This window comes from Phoca vitulina, unplaced genomic scaffold, assembly GCF_004348235.1.
Source record: "Phoca vitulina isolate PV1807 unplaced genomic scaffold, GSC_HSeal_1.0 scaffold59, whole genome shotgun sequence".
Taxonomy (NCBI): domain Eukaryota; kingdom Metazoa; phylum Chordata; class Mammalia; order Carnivora; family Phocidae; genus Phoca; species Phoca vitulina.
In genome coordinates this window covers 3,545,732-3,564,283 of record NW_022589762.1, presented here as the reverse complement: position 1 = coordinate 3,564,283, position 18,552 = coordinate 3,545,732, and the positions used below count along the sequence as shown (strand labels likewise).

Below are 18,552 nucleotides of genomic sequence, written 5' to 3'. Positions count from 1 at the left end.
GAGGGCTCGGACCCAAGCCAAGACCGCAAGCCTCTATAAAGGAGTGCACTGGGCTGACTGTGGTGTGTTTGAGTTGGTGCCCATTTATCTGAGGATAAGGAAGGAAGGACTGTGTGTCTGTGTGCACACGGATGGATGTGAGGCATGTGCAAGGTCTGAGGTATGTGACCCAAGGCTCCAAGGCAGCCTGGTGGGCTCGGCGCCTCATCAGTTCTTCCCTGTCTGCAAGGCCTCTGCTTGCAGCTCCGGTGAGCTGTGTCTCTTCTCTCCGTTCAGCCATCACTTGCCCAGGCGCCCCTGTGCCTGCCTTTTGTTATTTGTTTTTTGTTTTTTTAAGATTTATTTATTTATTTCAGAGAGAGAGAGAGCACGCGCGAGGGGTGGGGTAGAGGCAGAGGGAGAGAAAGCCTCAAGCAAACTCCATGCTGAGTGCCAAGCCCGAGACGATGATGCCGAGACGATGATGCAGGGCTTGATCCCACTATCCCAAGATCAGGACCTGAGCCGAAACCGAGAGTGGGATGCTTAACCGACCAAGCCACCCAGGCACCCCTGTGCCTGCCTTTCTTCTCTAACAGGTGGGGCTGCTAGACAAGAGGGGTCCCCTTCCTTTTGTATCTTCTTCCTCGAAGAACTGCAGGATCCAGTATCTGTCCTTCCAGGCAGAGAAAGCAAATGGGACAAATAGCAGCCCCTCCCCCACCATCTCCGCTAAAGCCGAGTCCAGGTATTCCTGCTCCCGTTCCCCGACCCCAACACTGACAAGTGGCTTTTCTCTCGCAGCTTTGCCTGTCAGCCCCCTGGGTTATTAGAGCAGATCACCCTCATCCATCCCCCTAAACTGGCTTAATGACCTCACACCGCTTGGCACTGAGTGACTGAAAGGGCTCTCATACCCATGACCTCATTTGAGCCCTACAACAATGCTGCGTGCAGGCGGGGGCATGGTATTCCCTCCATCAGAAACACGTGAAGACCTCAATTGCGTGTGACTTCCACAAAAACAAGTCAGGAGCAGGTCAGGGCTGGGCCCTGCATCTCCTGAGCCTCGGGCCAATGGATTCTTTTCACCCTATATTAATGAATCTCCTAACTAGGATTCGAATGGCCATTACGGAACTGCCCGCAGGCATCCCCTCCCTGGCCTAACAGCTGCTCGCAACTGCGGCCACATGGCTGGAGATACAGCCAGCGCACCCTCAGAACGGCCTTCCCAGCCCACCCCACCTAAACCAGCAGCCTCCTTCCCAGACCCCAGTCCCTCCTCATAGTACTTTGCTTTCCCTCCACAGCATCGGCCACAATTTGTTATTGCAGAAATTCTATTTTTGTACCCCATAGCACAGCGCCACATAGTAGGTGTTCTGGAAATATCGTCAGATGGATGGAGATGCCAGGTTTCTCTCGCAGATTTACTTCTCCCACCTACGGCTGTGACTGAGCCTGGCGCGCTTGGAGGATGCCCAACCAGGCGCTGTCCAGGAGGGAGCAGCCAACGCCAGCAAACAGGAGGGCCGCGACCACTAACTTTGATAAGTTCTCCAAACAGCAGCCAGAAAATCAAAACCTGAAGACTGGCAACGATTTCAGTGCCCTTCCCCACTAACTGACTTGTAAAACAAACCAGGGAAATCGCCCAGGGAATGCTGGGAGCCCTTGGTCTGCAGCTCTAAGCATCGCCGATGCTCCCCCAGACACCAGCAGAAGAAGGACCATCCGAGCAGAGGGGGGGACACAGGCAGATACGGAAGCCTCCACACGCTCAGGGAGAAACGCAGCTGTGTGCATTTGGGCACTTACACACACACACACACACACACACACACCAAGAGGTAAGTGTGCCCCAGCTCCACACACAGAGGCTGCAGACACACCTGCGGGATCCTCTGGGGCCCAGGCCACGCCCACTGGCCCCGAGGTAGGACAGGCTTTGCCCTCCACCTGGATCCTCTCTGCAGCCTGACCGCAAGAGCTCCTCTGTGCAGCTCAGGCCCTGACCCTGAGCCGGGGTCATGGCAGTGCCGCCCCCTTGTGGCCACGTCTAGCGGCACCGCATCCGGCATCTGTCCTGAGCAGAAGAGCGAGGTGGTCCTGAGGAAGTGGGATCCCTCTGCTGGCTGAGCTGGGGTAGTGCCCGTTCTGCCAGGGCTTGTCGCACCTGCCGCCTCAGGTCAGCAGTCACTGCTGTCCCCCGCGTGCCCCTGGTGCAGGCCCTGGGCAGGCGCGCACACACCATTTTGGCAGGCGGGGTCAGGGACGGGGGCAGAAGGGGTATGTGGGCGGAAAGAAGCCCGACCACGCTTTCCTCTTCCTTCCTCCAGCTAGGGCTCAGGTCCCCCTCGTGCCCACCTCCATTGCCCTGCTTATTCCGCGGAGCGAAGGAGGAGGGAAAGGGCTCTGGGGGAAGCATGGACAGAGTGTGACAGACCCCTCTGGTGTGAGTGTCTGAAGATGGAGGCTCTCAGCTGGGCCCCGCCGTCCTCCCCGGCACCACCGTCCCCTCTGCTCATGGGCCACAGGAACTCAGTGAGGAAAGGAGAGCCAGAGAGGAGGCAGGGGGCGCTAAGCCACAACTTGAAAGCGAGGAGGTGCTCACGGCAGCCAAGGCAGAGGGGCAGGAACCAGGCGGAAGAGCTGGCCATCGGTGGGAAGAACATGGATTTAATGGAATGAAGGGTAAGAGAGACTGGGCTCTCGCTCTACCCACCAGCCCTCACCCGGCCTCCCCAGGCCTGTCTCAAAGGGGGCGCTCTTGATACCAGCATCTCACATCTGTTCGGCCACCCCTGGAGCAGTGAAGTTCTGGTGGGAGGCGCCCAGCCCCAGGTGGATTCCAAACTATCCCCTTGCGTCTCATCTACCGCAGGTGGAGACAGAGAGGCACCGTGGAGCCGCTTCGGCAGCCGTCCCCACAGCCAGGCCCATGGGCACGATCCCGGGCCCCGCGGCCCTAGCAGTGAGACTCTAGTTCTGTGAGTATGAGAAGCGATGTCTTGGGTGTGGCAGGGGCCGAGGGTTCTGCTCGCTTCCATCCAGGCAGGTCCTCAGCTGGGCACATGAGCTGGCGAATTCTCTGCAAGGGAAGTGGAGGTGGTTATCATGAGCTGGCGTCAGGCTGCCCGCTTCCCCCATCGGCTCACCAGGGTCTGCCTGCCGCCCCCCCACACGTGCCCTCCAGCTGCCAGGCCTCGCATCCCAGCCTGTGGCTTGGAGGCATCAGTCTCTTTCTGAGACTTGTAAGCACTCGCTCTGTCCCTCCCCAGCAGCCTCACCAGGCTCGGTGGCGCTCCTGTGTACCAGCTCCTACCCTGGTGGACATCTGTCTATCCTCATGGGGCCCTACGTCATTGTCTTGGGTTCCTGCCCTTCCCCATGAACCCCCTACCTCTCTGAAGGAGCCCTTGAGGGTGCCGAGTTTATAGAAGCTCCAGGCAGGAATGCAGACCATGGAGGACAGAGCCAGGAACCAGCCCAGAGCATCGCCCCACCACGGGTATGTGTACTTTTTGTTGTAGGTCAGCGGGGTGTACTTGATCAAGGAGAAGAGGAAGGTGGCCTGAGGAGGAGAGTAGAAGAGAAACGGGCTGGGAGAGCAGGGGCCTTGCGCGCTCCATGACCCCTGGAAGAGCTCTCAGACATCAGTCACACTGCAAGCCTGGACTGGCCTCCAGGCTCGTCTGGGTCAATCAACCCCCAATCCCCATCCACATTCTTCTTTTTTTTTTTTTTTTTAAGATTTTATTTATTTGAGAGAGAGAATGAGAGATAGAGAGCATGAGAGGGGGGAGGGTCAGAGGGAGAAGCAGACTCCCTGCTGAGCAGGGAGCCCAGTGTGGGACTCGATCCTGGGACTCCAGGATCATGACCTGAGCTGAAGGCAGTCGCTTAACCAACTGAGCCACCCAGGCACCCCCCCCATCCACATTCTACTCAAAATCCACACCCCCCAATAGAATTTCCAGGGTGCTTCCCCTGTCCCTGCAGGGCCCCGTGCCCCCGGGCACCTCTACACAGGGCTGTCCCTCAGCTAGGACATGGTTACATGGCTGCTAGTGTTTTTGAGTGTTTAAGGCTCCAGCACCATCAGGTGGGGCTGCGAGGGCCTCAAGGGCAGGGGGTCATGCCTCCTGCCCCCGGGCCACATTTATACCCTGCATATAGTGGGCGCTCGGGGGAGCAGCTAACACACAAGATAAAGCCCCAGGAGGCAGCACCTAGTGGCTTACGGCCTAGACTCTGGGGCCAAGCTGCTGGGCTTGATCCTAGCTCACTGCCATTTTCTCGCTAGGGTAAATTGCTTACCCTCTTTGGCTTCAGCTTCATCCATAAAATGAGTATAATAGTAATTCTTCATGGGGTTCTTGTGCAGATCAAGTGGGTTAAAACGTGCAAAGCACCTTATGCCTGGCACAAGGTGCGCGCTCTGTAATGGTGTTGTTATTATTGCTGTGGTTATTAGTATCACTATAAGCAGCCCAATGCACTTGGGTTGCCGTCCTGCCTGTGACATTTGACTCACATTGTGGTGTTGGTCAAACCACCTGGCAGCTCTGGACCTCAGTTTAACCTTCTGTGAATTGGAAAGGAAGAATCTATCTTGCTAATCATTTTCTAGAATCCAACAGGAAGATGAGTGAAAATCTAAAATGATTTTCAATTCCCGTGGAGAAGTCCCTTCTAGAGCTAGCAGCCGATCTATCCTCCTACCACCACCATCTCTCTTTGCCTTCGTGTCGCTTTCCCCCTGAAGGTTCTCTTACTGTGCATACAGCTGGGGTGAGGAAGAGCCAGCAGTATTTGATAAGAGGCCACGGCCTGTATCCAATCATATCTTCAATGTTGTCATAGAAGCGCCTGGCTCCTACCAGGAAGAAGAGAAGGAAGGAAGGGGGAGAAAGGACATTCTTCAGCATCCGAGGCACGGGCTGGATGGGCAAGGACCAAGAAATAGAAGATACCATGGCTGTCTTTCCAAATCACTGCTGGGAGAATCTCTTCCCGGGGATTCATAGGCATACGCAGCAGGGGGCAAAACTTGGCACAGGCAAAGATAATGACTTTCTGAACATCAGGGTTGTGAAGGGCTGATGAGGTTTGGCTAGGACAGGATATGGGCCCACTCGGGGCAGTCTGGGTGCGGCCATAACCAGGAGGGTGCCAAAGCAACCTCTGGAGGGCCCTTCCAATGGTAGCGATTTAGGATTCTTGAGATTTTTGAGGTCGAGCAGGGGAGGAGTCCCAGGAAAAGGTGGGTGAGAGCAGTAGACGACTCTTTTGTCCAAGGGCCCCGAGGTGGTGATGAGCCCTGGGGTTAGGACCTGGGGGAAGAGTCGCTCACCATAGACCCAAGCCACACAGAGGGACTCAAAGATGGCCACAAACAGGAGGCACATGCCGCTGGCCGCATAGTAGTCAAAGAGCTGAAATACGTACATTCCGCCCTGCAGGGGGAAGAGAAAAAAACCAAAACTGTATCCAGAGGAAACAGACAGATTTACCCCCCTGGCCTCCAGCCTCACACCCACGGACACAGAGCAGACCTGGTGAGGATCACAGGGGACAGATATTAAAACAGAATATAGTTTGGGAGCTGTGAGGCACTAGGCAGATATGAGAAAATAATTTTTTTGTTATTATTTTCGGAGAGAAGGTGGATAAAACAGACAGCTATTGTTAGCTCATCCCTGAGAACATTTAGGGATTGACCCAGAAGTCGGAGACGACGTGTGTACTTTCTGGCAGACGATCAGGACAGAGGCCGTCGTCAGTACTGTGAGGCTGACAAGCTCCATCTCCTTCCTTCTCCCTTGAGACGAAACATAGAATAGTACCCATCCCCAGGGCTCCCTTCCTCCCTTTGAAGTCTGTCCCGGGAACGTGGTTCAGCTGCCTGGAAGTTATGGGAGCTTGCTGGAGAGGCAGTTTTTCCCTAACCCAGAACTTCCTGACCATCTTTCTCATACCTCTTAGCTTTCCACTGAGCCAAATCACCCCTCGGAGGTAGGTGGCTAATGTTCCAAGGCCAGAGGAAGGCCTCACCTACTTGGAGCTCCCTGTGGCTGGAAAAGGAGGGAGTCCCAGAGCCCTGAAGCCCGGGAGGCCTGCCCAGCTTGGCTTCTCCTCCTCACCCGGTCCCCACCTTCGCCTCCCAGACCCTCACCTCTGTGAGCATGACCAGCCCGATGAAGAAGGAGGTGACAGACACGCCCAGGATGAGGAGCTCCCTCCGGTTCTTCTTGCGGAATACTCGGGGGTACATGTCCACCAGCGCCGTCACCAGGCTTTCTACGCACACAAACTGGATGAGAGGGCAAAAGAATTGGAGGGAAAGAGAGCTCCCAAAATACGCTGCTGCATCAGCCAGCTCTGGCTTCTTGTTCCCAGGCTCAGCCCTGCCCTGTCCCTGTCTCAAGTCCCCAGGGCTGTCCTGGCATGCTTAGGTCTGGACCTACCCTGCAGAGCCCCTCTTGGTCCCTCGAAGGGCCTCCACCTGTGACATTCGCCCAGTCCCCAACTGTCTTAAGGTCCCTCAGGACATGGGGCTCAGCCTTCTGTCCACGGCTCCCCTTCCTCCAGCCCGCACACACCCACTTCTCTCTCAGGCTCCGCGTGACCACCTCTTGATACCTGACTGTCCAGTCCCAGGAGGACGACCATGAAGAAGAAGCAGCAGGCCCAGAGAGGAGAGAAGGGCAGCATCACCACGGCCCGGGGGTAGGCAATGAAAGCCAGGCCGGGGCCTACAACAAGGAGCAGAAGAACACAGCCCAGTTTCTGGGCTGCCTCCAGGCCACGTGTGATCCCAAGGCTGCCCGGCGTGGGTCATGGAATCACGGGAGCTGGAGGAAACCTCGCCCCACAGTTACAGTCATCACCCCCAGCCTCCCCTGGGAGAAGCCACCCAAACCTCCACCTGCTCCCCAGATCTCCAAGGCACCGCCCACTGTGTTCTCCTTGGAAGGAACAGAACCTAGAGGCTGTGGGTGTAAGGACTTTGGGAGACGGAAAGGGGGCAGATCACCTGCATTTCTGCAAGCTCTACCCCAGATCCTCAGGGCTCACCCTCAGGACCTATTGCCCCAAACCAGAGGTTTCAAACTTAAAAAGAGCTCAGAGCCGGGCAGGCCACGTATATTTGTGCAGCTGACCCAGGCTCAAATGAGCACAGGCGGGGCTCAATGAGACCCGCCGTCATCATGACCCCACCAAGGCAATCGCTGTGTTCTTTCTACAAAGAATATGCTCCCAAAGAAAATACCTCTAAGACTAGATTGAACCTGGGGCCACCCGTTTGCCACCTCTGCACCCAGAGCCTTTCCTGTCACCCTACAACGAGTGAACAGGCATCAATTTCAGAGTACCATTGACGTACAGCCTCTCAAACAAATTAATGTTCCTCTCAGCTGGCTCAGATGACAGCAGCAGATACACATGCCCGCTCCCGGGTTCATCCAACAGAAGCTTCCTCTGAGAAACAGTATGACTGTGACCTTGGATGGTCATTTCCTCTTAGATCCCCACTTGCCACACTGGTGGGATGGGGATAATACCAGTCCTGCCTCAAAGCTTCCCATTGCCTGGTGCAAGCAAACTGCTTCCTGCAGCGCCCGGCGTAGAGCAAATATTTAGTAAAAGGGAAACAGCATCGTTTTTAATAAGAATCAGTGATGTCAGTTCCCAGTGCTTGTCACTTTGCGTAACAGGGCGTGCTTGGGAAGGCGATGATGAACCACTGTCTGGCTGCAGAGGGCCAGAGGGTGGTCCTCAAGAGTAGGGGAAGGGCAAGAGACATTTACAGCTTACCCAGGTGGGGGGACTTGTTCTTGATTTTATTTAAAAGCAACAACAGGGGGCGCCTGGGTGGCTCAGTGGGCTGAGCCTCTGATTCGGTGTCGGCTCAGGTCCTGATCTCAGGGTCCCGAGACTGAGCACTACCCCCACCCTCTGGGGCTCCGCACTCAGTGGGGAGCCTGCTTGAGAGTCTTTCCCTCTGCCCCTCCCTCTACTCGTGTGTTGAGTACTCACGTGCTCTCTCATTCTCTATCTCTCTCTCAAATAAATGAATCTTATCTGTTTTTAAGATTTTATTATTTATTTGACAGAGAGAGAGGGAGCACAAGCAGGGGGAGTAGCAGAGGGAGAGAGAGAAGCAGACTCCCTGCTCAGCAGGGAGCCCAGTGAGGGGCTCGATCCCAGAACCCTGGGATCATGACCTGAGCCAAAGGCAGACGCTTAACCAACTGAGCCCACCAGGCGCCCTCAAATAAATAAATCTTTAAAAAATAAAATAAAAGCAACAACAGGGGCACCTGAATGGTTCAGTCAGTTAAGCGACTACCTCTTGATTTCAGCTCAGGTCATGATCTCAGGGTCCTGGGATCGAGCCCTGCATCCAGCTCTGCACTCGGCCGGGAGTCTACTTGAGATTCTCCCTCCCTCTCCCTCTGCCCTCTGTCCCTCCCCTAGCTCACGCTCTATCTCTCTAAAATAAATAAATAATCTTTAAAAAAAAATAAAAAAATATAAAAGCAAAAACACTGCATGGTGAAAAGGAGGAAACTCTGTGCCAACATAAACTTATCTTTCAGATACATTTTAAAGTGAGCAAAACAAGGCAAAGCGCAGAACAGTGTCTATAGTATATTATCAGTTGGTTTTCTAGAAGAGGGGGTAAGAAATAGAAATAGTGATGTGTGTTAAGTATGTATGAATGTTCACGTATGTGTGTATGTGTGTGTGCACTTTTCTTCTCACAGATGCCTAAATTGTTTCTGGAAGGAGCAACACGAGCCTGGTCACACTGGTTGCCTCCAGGGTAAGGCAGCAGAGGCCAGGTGTGGGAAACACTCCCTGTACACCCCTCCACCCTTTGAAGCTGGGGTGAGTGTGGGTGTGCTCCCCCAGGTCTTCCCAGGGATGCATACACTGAAGGGAGACCGTGGGTCACCCCCAGTGTATGTGACAATAGAAAGGCGTCCAGATCCCACTTGGCGAAGGTTCAAACAAAGCTCACAGAACCCACCCCTGGCACCCAGCCCCACAACACTCACCGGACTCGGCCACCTCAGAGATGGGCACCCCCTGCTCCTGAGACATGAAGCCCAGGACAGAGAAGATGGCAAACCCGGCCACGAAGCTGGTGCCGCTGTTGAGGAAGCAGAGGGCGATGCAGTCCCTGTCGGGCAGGCAGGGGGGCAGAGAAAGGCCGGGTCAGCAAGAGGATGCCAACAGGAAGTCCCTCAGGTGGGCAGACACTCACCCCAGCCCTTCATGCAGGCCAGAGGGGGGCTGCCTGCAGGATCGAGATGAACATTCAAGGGGTGGGTTCTGCCTGCCCCCCACCCACTCATTAGCTGAGACTTGGAGTCAGTCACAGTAGTCACTAAAGAATAAAGTTCTAAGGAAGTACAATATTCATCTAAAAATTACGAACTGCTGCACAGCCTCCCCTCCCGCCATATTGCCACCACACCTCTTGGGACGCTACCGCTCAGACACAATTCAGTTTGGCACGCTAATGTGGAGGGTATGTATAGACACGGACAATCCCAAACCACACATAATCCTCATCCCCCAAATTTGATTTTGAAATGTATGATGTGAGTTTTTTTTTTTTTTGCTTGAACTTGGCTGAGATGGTCTGATATGAACCCAGTCAGCTGGAGGGAACCCTGGGGAGGGAGACATGAGATGGGGAGCGGTGAGGTAAATATAGGTAAGGGTTCAGCGTTGGCTGGGGCAAATGAGGCTCCCCTGCATGGCATGATGAATGACTTCTCAGGCTCGAGCCCACTAACCTCTCCATTAGCCAGCGGGCTGGGCCCCCACTGTGGCTTCCCAGCCAATCCCAACCATCCCAGCCTTTGGAGGCAATCCCTATGCCCATGCCGCACTTGGCTCCCTTTCAGCAACTGGGGGCCCTGGGGCATGGGAAAGTGGGGTGAAGACGGGTGGGGGGAGGCAAATCCATGAGCTGTTGCACCGTCCAAAGCAGCCCTGACCTAGCACGCTGGAGGGGCAAGGGAGAGGCGGGTCGGCGGCCCAGGCCCCACCCCTCCAATCACCTGTAGCAGTTGTTGTGGTACTTGTTGTAGCTGCCCAGGGCGGTCAGGCACCCTAGACAGATGGCGAAGGAGAAGAAGATCTGGGTGCCCGCGTCCATCCACACCTACACAGGGAAAAGGCAAGAACGTTGCACCCCAGGAAACCCAGGCCGTCCGGGCTCCATGGGAGCATGCAGGCCGGTGGCCAACGCTGCTCTCAGCCTGCGACCCGGCTCTCCCAGTGGGCACCCCGACAGCGTTTCTCAGGCGCTACCGGGACGGCGTGGGCAGCAGGCACTGGGCGAAGCCTGAAGGACCCGGGGTGGCGGAGCCTGGGAGGGAGCTCTAGGACTAAGCCAGGCCTGGCACCAACTTTCTGCAACAGAAATAAGGCCCTGATTCTGCCTCCACTTTCTCCCTTCCCGGGCCCTCCTTGCAGTATGACCAGTTTGGAAGGAATCTGGGGACAGGATCTCTGGAGCTAGGGGGTCCTTCATATCAGTGCCGTGGCAAGAATACAGCTTTGCCCCTCGCACCTCCAAATCTGCTGTCTGGAACGCAGGAAGAATCATCCTCAGCTCAAAAAAGTCCAGAGGCTGGACAGGAATGCATGTACTTTGTACTCCTTGGGGGGAAGAGCTCTGTGGCTAAATCCGGGGCCCAGCTAGGACCGGTATTATCTCAGCTGGCCTGGCCGGCCCGGGCATGTTATGATTTAGATTTAACAGCTACAATAACATCCCAAAGAGAAAGCACATCAAGGCGAACAGGACTGGGCAACCCTGACGATCCACGGGAAGTGGGGTCCCAGGGCCGCAGACCCTCCCCAGGCGCCTCCTATCTTCAGAGGATGTGAGCGCCACAAGGGAGCACTAAGCTACGGGTGCAGAAACCACCAGGCAGGCGGCCTAACCTCTCCGGGCTCCCCATTTCCTGTCTTTGCTTTGTCCTGCTCTAGCAGCCCCCCAAAAGGCCCCTGCTTTCCTTCCACTCACGTCAAGCTCCCAAAGCTCACATCCACCAATGCCTCAGCTGCCGTGTCCCTGGCTCCTCTCGCTGCTTCCCTGACCATCGTGACCGCCCCCAACCTCCTTCGCTGTCTTGTCACACGCGCCCCTACCATTTCCCCAGCGTTGTGGTAGGTCTCGGGGACCCATCGACAAGCCCCCGTTGAGATACTGGATCTCTAGGACTTCAGGAAAATGCAGAAATCTGTATTATTTTCAGAGCCTCCTGAATGAGCCTAATGTCAGCCAGATGTGGGAGTCGCTGCCCTACAGGCCCTGAGAACTGGCGCCCGGGATCTGCCCAGGGCACCCTCTCCTTGCGTTATATTCCATTTCTGTGGGAAGCGGGGAAGAGCCAGAAAGACGGTGAAGAAAAGAGGAGAACATCTCTAGCCTCCTGTCCCTTCTGCTCACTGTGAACCCCATCCCCTGACCCAGGCCCAGAGAGGGAGGGCTGGGAGACACCCCTATCTACCTGGGGGCCCACAGCCACCAGCCCAGGTGATCTCTCCCCAACAGGCCCTCCAGGAGATGGCCCAGGAGCCTCGGGTCTTGGAAGTTTGCTCCCCGGGCCTGGCAGTGCCCAGGCTGCAGACAGACCCACGAGTTAACAGGGAAACGCTCCGCTGCCCTCAGAGCTGCTCTTCGGCTGCCCACACACAGGCAGGGGCCGCAAATCCCAGGGTGCTGAAGTTTCGAGAACTTGGGCTTGGGAAAAAAAAATAAGAAAAATTGTGACTTGGCAGTTCACCCTGCCCTGAGGGGGACAGACTATGATTGGGTTGGGGGCAGAGGTTAATGAGAACAGAGGAAAATGCAGCAGGAGGGCTGAGAGTTCTGAGGACGAGGGTCAGACCTGGAGCCTCTGACTAAAGCCCGCTCCCCGGGAAGCCTGGCAAGCCCCCCCCCCCCCCCCCCCGGCTCTTGGCCCAGCTGCAGCCTGACGGGCCTGCTGGGATGGGGAGAAGAGTGGGGTCAGAGAAAGGGCCGCAGGAACAGCAGAGCAAGCTGTTCTGTTCCCCACCACAGGCGGCCTGCTCCCTGACCACGCCAGCAGCCCTGGTTTCTAAAACAAAGCCCCGATGCGTCTTTGGCTGTGACAGGAGACTGACCAAGAATAAAACAAGTGTGAGACACACCTGGTGGAGTGTGGGCAAAAGAGAGAGGTCTTCGGGGGAGCAGAGGAAGACAGGGACCTCTAGAAGATCCAGGAAGGATGTTTTCAACGTTGAGCTCAATCCCAACGATGATTATATTTACTATTTGTAGGAAGGCAATAGTGCGTAATGGAAAAAGCCTGGGCTTTGGAGTCACATTGAACTGGGTTCAACTCTTAACTCTATTTATTACTAGCTGCGTGATTTGGGCAAGTCACTTAACCTCTCTGAACCTCACTTTTCTCATCAGGGAAATGGGTATAATAACAAATAAAATATTATATGTGAAATCCTTAGCACATAAGTTAAGTATGAGTTCCCTGTCTTTCTGGAATAATAAAAAGCAGCCCTGAAAACTCTCACATTCATACTCTTTGGAAAATGTGTATCATGGTCATCAAGACAGCAGACTCTCTTTTTTGGCATAAAACCCAAGCTCCCCCACATGCTAGTTTTGTGGATTTGGAGCAAATTTCTTTAAGTTTTCTACGCTTGAGTTTCTTCATCTACAAGATGAAGCTAACAGGGACTCATGGGGCTGTGTGGGGTCTCCCCGGCATCTTGCCCTCAGTAAAGCGCCTGGCAAATAACGAGCGCATAATAAGTGTGTTTGTTGTTGCTGTGGTTACTTCAAAAAGGCAACTCACCTTTCAGTGATGATGAGGTCCCATAGATGTCAAAATAAGAAGACCCATTCTAATCAATGTTCCACCCGCCTCCCTGAACAAACCCTTCATTAGAAGAGCTTCACATGGAGCTTTCAAAGGTTCCACAAGGGCTCTTTGGACACCCTACCCCCTATCCATCTACCGAACAAAGGCAGCAGAACAAAGGGCCAGGCAAGGGAAAGAAAGGCAGCCCAGGAGAGTCCAGAGTCTCCAGGAGCCCCTCCCGCGTGTGAAAGCGCTGAGCCCCAGGAAACACCGGGAGAGGCATTGAGCTGCCTGACACCCAGCAAGCCTGGCAGCAAGAGAGGAGGGAGCCAGATAAAGCCAGCATTGTCTCTGCCTGCCTCCCCCTCCCAGACAGAGTGCCTGGCAGACAGAGATGTCTGGGGTCTTTGTGCTGGCTAGCAGGAATCTTACACCTTTCTCAAGTGCCAGGCAAATGCCAGTTGGAACTCTCACACTTCCTGGGGAGTGCCAGCTACATTCAGTTAGGGCTCCGGCAGGGGCATCACCCCGGAAGGCTGCTACTCTCTCCGACAACAGAGGCCTAGCTGCAGCCAGAGACCGGGACCCAGCGGCCAAGAAGGCGGCTGGGTAGCCCAGACCAAGCCCGGCCCTGGAAACATCTCCCTCCTCACAGCTTCAGAGGACTTGGAAGGCGCATGCTCCCTGCACAGCCCACAGCTGGCCGGGGTTGGAAGGGTGGTACCCTGGACGGCAGACGAAAAGAGGTTGTATTCCCTGCAGTAACCCAGACACGGAATCATGGCCTTGTTAACGCTCAGAGTTTAAGGCTGTCTGGTCCACCTTCTTCACGTTTGCTGCCAGCTATCATCTAACAACGACGACACCTAGAACAGACCTGTCGCATAATAAATGTTCTGTAAATTTTTTGCTGAATGAATGAGCTTTGAGAAAAACAAAGATGAGCAGATGGGGACTTTGCCTTCAATTCAAGAGATCGTAAAGCATATGGGATTTGTCATCATTCAGACCCAAGTTCCAGTTGCAAATGTGAGGATGGGAAATGCGTTAAGCTCCCTAGGCCTCCCTTTCCTGTAAAATGGGGACACCTCACTGGTCTGCCACGAGGGTTAGCTGTAATACTGCACGTAACAACGACAGGGACATGGTTAGTGCTCGATCGTTGTTGACTATAAATAGCTGATCAGGACAAACGAGGCATTGGTCGCAGAAGCCGAAAATCCATTCCAGAAATACCAGACCCTTCCCTCCTATTTCTCTTTCAGCCTACCTGCCCGTCTCCCTGACTGAACACGGCTCCTCCTTCCCAGCCTGACCCCCAAGCGAAGGCGGATGGCTGCTTAGCCACTGGTTCACATGTCTGCGGTTCCAGAACAACAGTGGAGCCCTCCCGCACAGGAGATCCAAGCCACCCTCCACCCCTGGCCTTCAAAGCTGGCCCCCACGAGCTCCTGCTTGCTATGGACTCTCCACCACAACACTTGGGTTCCAGAGAAGTCAAAGGGCTTATGATTCACAAGATAAAAGTACACTTTGTTTGGCCAGCCACTTACTTGCTGTGTGACCTTGGGCCTTGTTTGCTCATCTGTTCAGTGAGGAGTTTGCACTGGTTGATCTCTGGGGGCCTTTTAGCTTCAACGACTACAGTTCCACCGTTTGCTCCCAAACCTGACTACAGCCCGTGGGCCTCACGTGGAGATGAGGCAGCGGCAATCCGCACCTCTACTATGTCTAAGAAACGGGGGAGGGAAGGATAAGCCCGTAGCCCACCGGATCATTGAGCAGGACCTAGCGCACAAGGCTGCTGGACCCCGTGGGGAGCTTTTGGAAGACGAGTGCTCTGGCGACTGCCGGTTGCCGGCAGAACTCAGGATGGCAGGACTTAACTTTGCCAGGGTGGCTGGGAGCCGTGAGAAAAATGCAGCTGCTGGATCCTCCCCCAAATTCTGCCCAACAGGGAACTCAGCATTTGCAACGTCTGCAAAGCCATCCGGCTGTTCGCGTCTCTTCTGCGCCGGGAGCCTCCCGCCCTCTGTCTCCCCAGGGCCCCCTTGCAGACACAGAGAGCTCCTCCAGCCCCCAAAGGGAGGGCGACCTCTGTGCCAGGGAGGCAGAGGTGGGGCACGTAGCTGGGCAACGCATTTTAGGGGCTCTGGGGTGGAGCTTACCCACGCTCCCCTCCGGCCCTCGACACCTCCTGGCTTTGCCAGCTTTCAAAACGGCTGCCAAACAGGAGAAGATAAGAAACCCGTCAGCCGCGGTGGCTTCTTATTTCAGGCCCTGCTCTCCAAACCCCTCCAGTGAGCAAGCAGCACTCCCTCCCCGTGCCAGGCCGCGAGGAAGCTGGCCGAAGCAGACCGAGTGGACGAGTGGACGTGAGGGAAGGGCTGGAGGGGAGGGAGGAGGCCAGGAGGCCGGGACCTCTGGACAACTGACAGGAAACTCGACACCAGCCCAGCCGGGCGCTGGGAGGGCTGGGGAACCGGGGCCTCGGGATGGGCCACGTGGGCAGAGGGACGGAACCAGAAGGGCTGGTGGAGGGGTAAGAAATCGAGGTGAGATCACCCAGAGGAAAAATGGGACAGGGGGACGGGGAAGATGGTGGTGGGGACCGGGCTGCAGCCTGCGGGTGACAGATCCGCAGCCCCTGAGAACCATGCCTGGGCTCCCTGGCAGCCGCCGACCAAGCGGGGGACCACAGACAGCTGCTGATGCAGCGCTGGAGAACCCCCACGCCACCATGGACGCCGCAGGGTTTGGGCCATGAGCAGGGAAAAAGCCTCCAGAGCCACGGGATGGCCCCTGTCTGTGGCTTCTTACCTGGGGATCCCACAGACGTGTGAGGTTGGGGTACAGGTAAAACTGAATTCCTTGGGCTGCCCCGGGCAGCGTCACCCCTCGAATTAACAGGACCACCAGCATGAGGTAGGGGAATGTGGCTGTGAAGTACACCACCTGGCCGGGGGGCAGATGAAAGACAAGGAACCTGTGAGTTTGGAAGGAGGGGCCCCGAGCCCCCCGGGCAGCAGAGGCAGGAAGCAGGAGCTCCCCCTCCACACGCACACAGAGGAGGTCAAGAGTGTTTCTCTCTGCCCCCTCCCTCTCACCCCTGCAGCTGTTCAGGCTCCATCTGCCCTCTGCCTTAAGCCACAACCACCCTTACCCTTCTCTCCCTCCAGCTTAACGCACCCACCCTCCCCCGACACATACCCGGTAAATATTTGTTAAGTGACTGAATGAACTCAGGCATGCTCCCAACAAGTGTGCTTAGAATTATGGCACAGGGCTGTCAGGCACGAGAAACTCTCCAACACATGATCCCTGTCCTCACAGAGCTTACAAGCTTAGCACAGCCAGGCAGCCAGATTAGGAAGGAAGCCTTGTCAGAGGCCTCCAGGGCAAGAGTCCAGAAGGACTCAGAATGCCCTCTAACACCTCATACACTCTCTGGCAGAGTACCCCCCAAGTTCTCAGGGTGGTTGCGAATCATTTTGAGATAAATAGTCTCAGTGGGATTCTTTTTCCAAAGAACCGTTGAATAAATCAGGGAGCCACGACGTCTGTTAAATTTGCAATGTGCCCCCACGTGCGGTATACTGCAAGATCACATTCCTTGGAAGTGTCCTTCCTGCCTTTCTCTCTCCCTCCTTTCCATTCCATTTCCCCACATACCAGAGTGCACAGGAGCGAAGCAAGGAGAGGCACAGAATCAAGGGAGGGAGCCACATACAATCTTGACGGGTTCATTCCCTCCCGTCCCTGATCAGGTTACAGCTCAGGGCGCTCCTGGGTGACCAGGCCCCCAGGGAGGGCAGGGAGTCCTGGGACGAGAGGGGCCAGGAGCTCTCCAACACGGACCTTGCCCGTGGACTTGACCCCCTTCCAGATGCAGAAGTAGCAGATGACCCAGGCGAGCAGGAGGCACAAGGCCAGCTCCCAGCGCAGGGCCCCCAGGTCATGGATGCCATCGGAGATCTTCAGGACCCGCCTCCTGGGGAGAGAAGGTTGAGCCGGGCTCCACTTTCACCCCCAGCCTCAGTTTTGTGGCCCACATGTCTCAGGCAGTGGAGCCATGCCTCCAGGCTCTTGTCCAAAGGCTCGTCAGCTCTTTTCGCTCAGATCCATGAGGCCCTCCTTTGCCCAGAGATGGGGATAGATAGCAAGGGAGATAAATATAAACTGTTCCCAGCTAAGTATGCTCTGGGAGGCTGAGTACCAATTTAACCTAGAGAGGGAGGTGCAAACCCATTATCTTCTCAACCAGGGTTTCGGGTTGTGTTGATATTAGGAATCATGGCCTAGGTGAACCTAGGGCTACGAGGGAGGGGGGCTAAGAGGCAGCGCACACGCAGCTGCGGGGGGAGGGGAGGTAGGAGTGTCCACACAAAAGCCTGCGCGCCATCCAACGTGGGGGTGGGGACGGGGGGAGAGAAGGCAGGTGCGGCCTGAGGAGAGTTGCAAAATTCTCATCTTTGAAACCAGTTCTGCATTAACCACAGATACAAGCCCAACAAGAAAAAAAAAAAAAAGCCACTTAAGTGACAGGGCCACCAAAGAAGGAAACAGAAATTCTTCTCTTGCTGTCCACTGAGGGTCAGCACCACACGAGCCCATTCCTGTGGCCTCCTTTCAAACCCACCGCCCACACTGGGATGGGGAGAGGGCCTCACTTACTCCCAGAACTCGATGACAGGAGAGGTGGCATTCTCAGAGGTCACATTCAGGGAGCCATTGGTCCTCTGGAACTCCACACAGTATTCTACCCGTGGGTCCCAGGGAAGGAAGCAAGAGAAAGATCATTCGCTATTTGACATGGCCAGAGAGAGGGGTGTGAAATTATAGGGCAATGGGAAGTAAGGGATCTGGAAGGAATTGGGCTGAAGTTGTCCACACAAACATCCTCGAATGCAAAATAACTTCAACAAGCTTATCTCACCTTCTCCCACATGATTTTACGTGTGGGCTTCTAAATGTTTGGGTACATACTCTTACTAAAGCATGATCAGATGGCATCGGGAAGGATGCCCTGCATGCTGTCTGCTTCAAAGTTTGCAAATATTTCTAGGTCACTGCCTTGTATGAAGGCACAATCTCTGAGGGATAATAAAAATGCTTTCTAGGGAAGACATGTAGCCGAGTGGCCAAGAGCTCAGACACAAGGTCAGAAAGTTCTGGTTCGAATCCTGACCCTCTGGTTATTTGCGTGTGGCTCTCTGACTTCACTTCCCTCGATTCTAGAATGTACATAGTGACATCCAGTTGTGAGATTGACAGGGGACTAAATGAAAACCTGAGGGTAAGGTGCCCGGTAAGTAGTGGCTCTTAATTATCTGTAAATGACTTTGGAGTTTCACAACAGGGGCTCGCATTCTTTTTTACGTTGTGTTAGTATAATAATCCTAGAAAATATTAAGCCAAATAGTGTTTTCCCCATTGTACACATGAAGAAAGGGAATCTTCTTAGAAATGGACTGTCACAGTTCATAAATGACGAACTGAGGGCTAGAATCCAGCTCAGCAAATTGTATGTCCTACCTTCAAAACATCTACAATCAGACTTTTCTCATTATGGCCACTACCAGCACCCTGGTGCAGGTGCCCACCATTTCGTGGCTCCTTCACTGGCCTCCAGTTTCTACTCCTGCCTCCCTCATGCAATCTCCACACAGCAGCCAGAATGATTTTGTTAAAA

The 18,552-nt window shown here is 54.9% G+C and overlaps 1 protein-coding gene across 4 annotated transcripts in view; it reads right to left on the bottom strand.

Annotated features, from left to right (window-relative positions):
• Positions 1-2,652: 2,652 nt before the first annotated feature.
• SLC6A13 (solute carrier family 6 member 13) overlaps positions 2,653-18,552 on the bottom strand; it is a 36,603-nt gene continuing 20,703 nt past the window's right edge. For 3 of the 4 annotated variants that reach the window (XM_032391002.1, XM_032391003.1, XM_032391006.1), the window contains 11 exons: positions 17,535-17,619; positions 16,719-16,851; positions 15,681-15,815; positions 10,065-10,168; positions 9,051-9,175; positions 6,628-6,740; positions 6,161-6,298; positions 5,339-5,441; positions 4,761-4,861; positions 3,386-3,556; positions 2,653-3,073 (listed from right to left, as the gene is read on the bottom strand). In XM_032391002.1, the coding sequence (XP_032246893.1) occupies positions 2,951-3,073; positions 3,386-3,556; positions 4,761-4,861; positions 5,339-5,441; positions 6,161-6,298; positions 6,628-6,740; positions 9,051-9,175; positions 10,065-10,168; positions 15,681-15,815; positions 16,719-16,851; positions 17,535-17,619 (1,331 nt within the window). In that variant the 3' untranslated portion in view covers positions 2,653-2,950. The remainder of the gene's footprint in view (positions 3,074-3,385; positions 3,557-4,760; positions 4,862-5,338; positions 5,442-6,160; positions 6,299-6,627; positions 6,741-9,050; positions 9,176-10,064; positions 10,169-15,680; positions 15,816-16,718; positions 16,852-17,534; positions 17,620-18,552) is intronic. The other variant, XM_032391004.1, reaches the window with a different exon arrangement.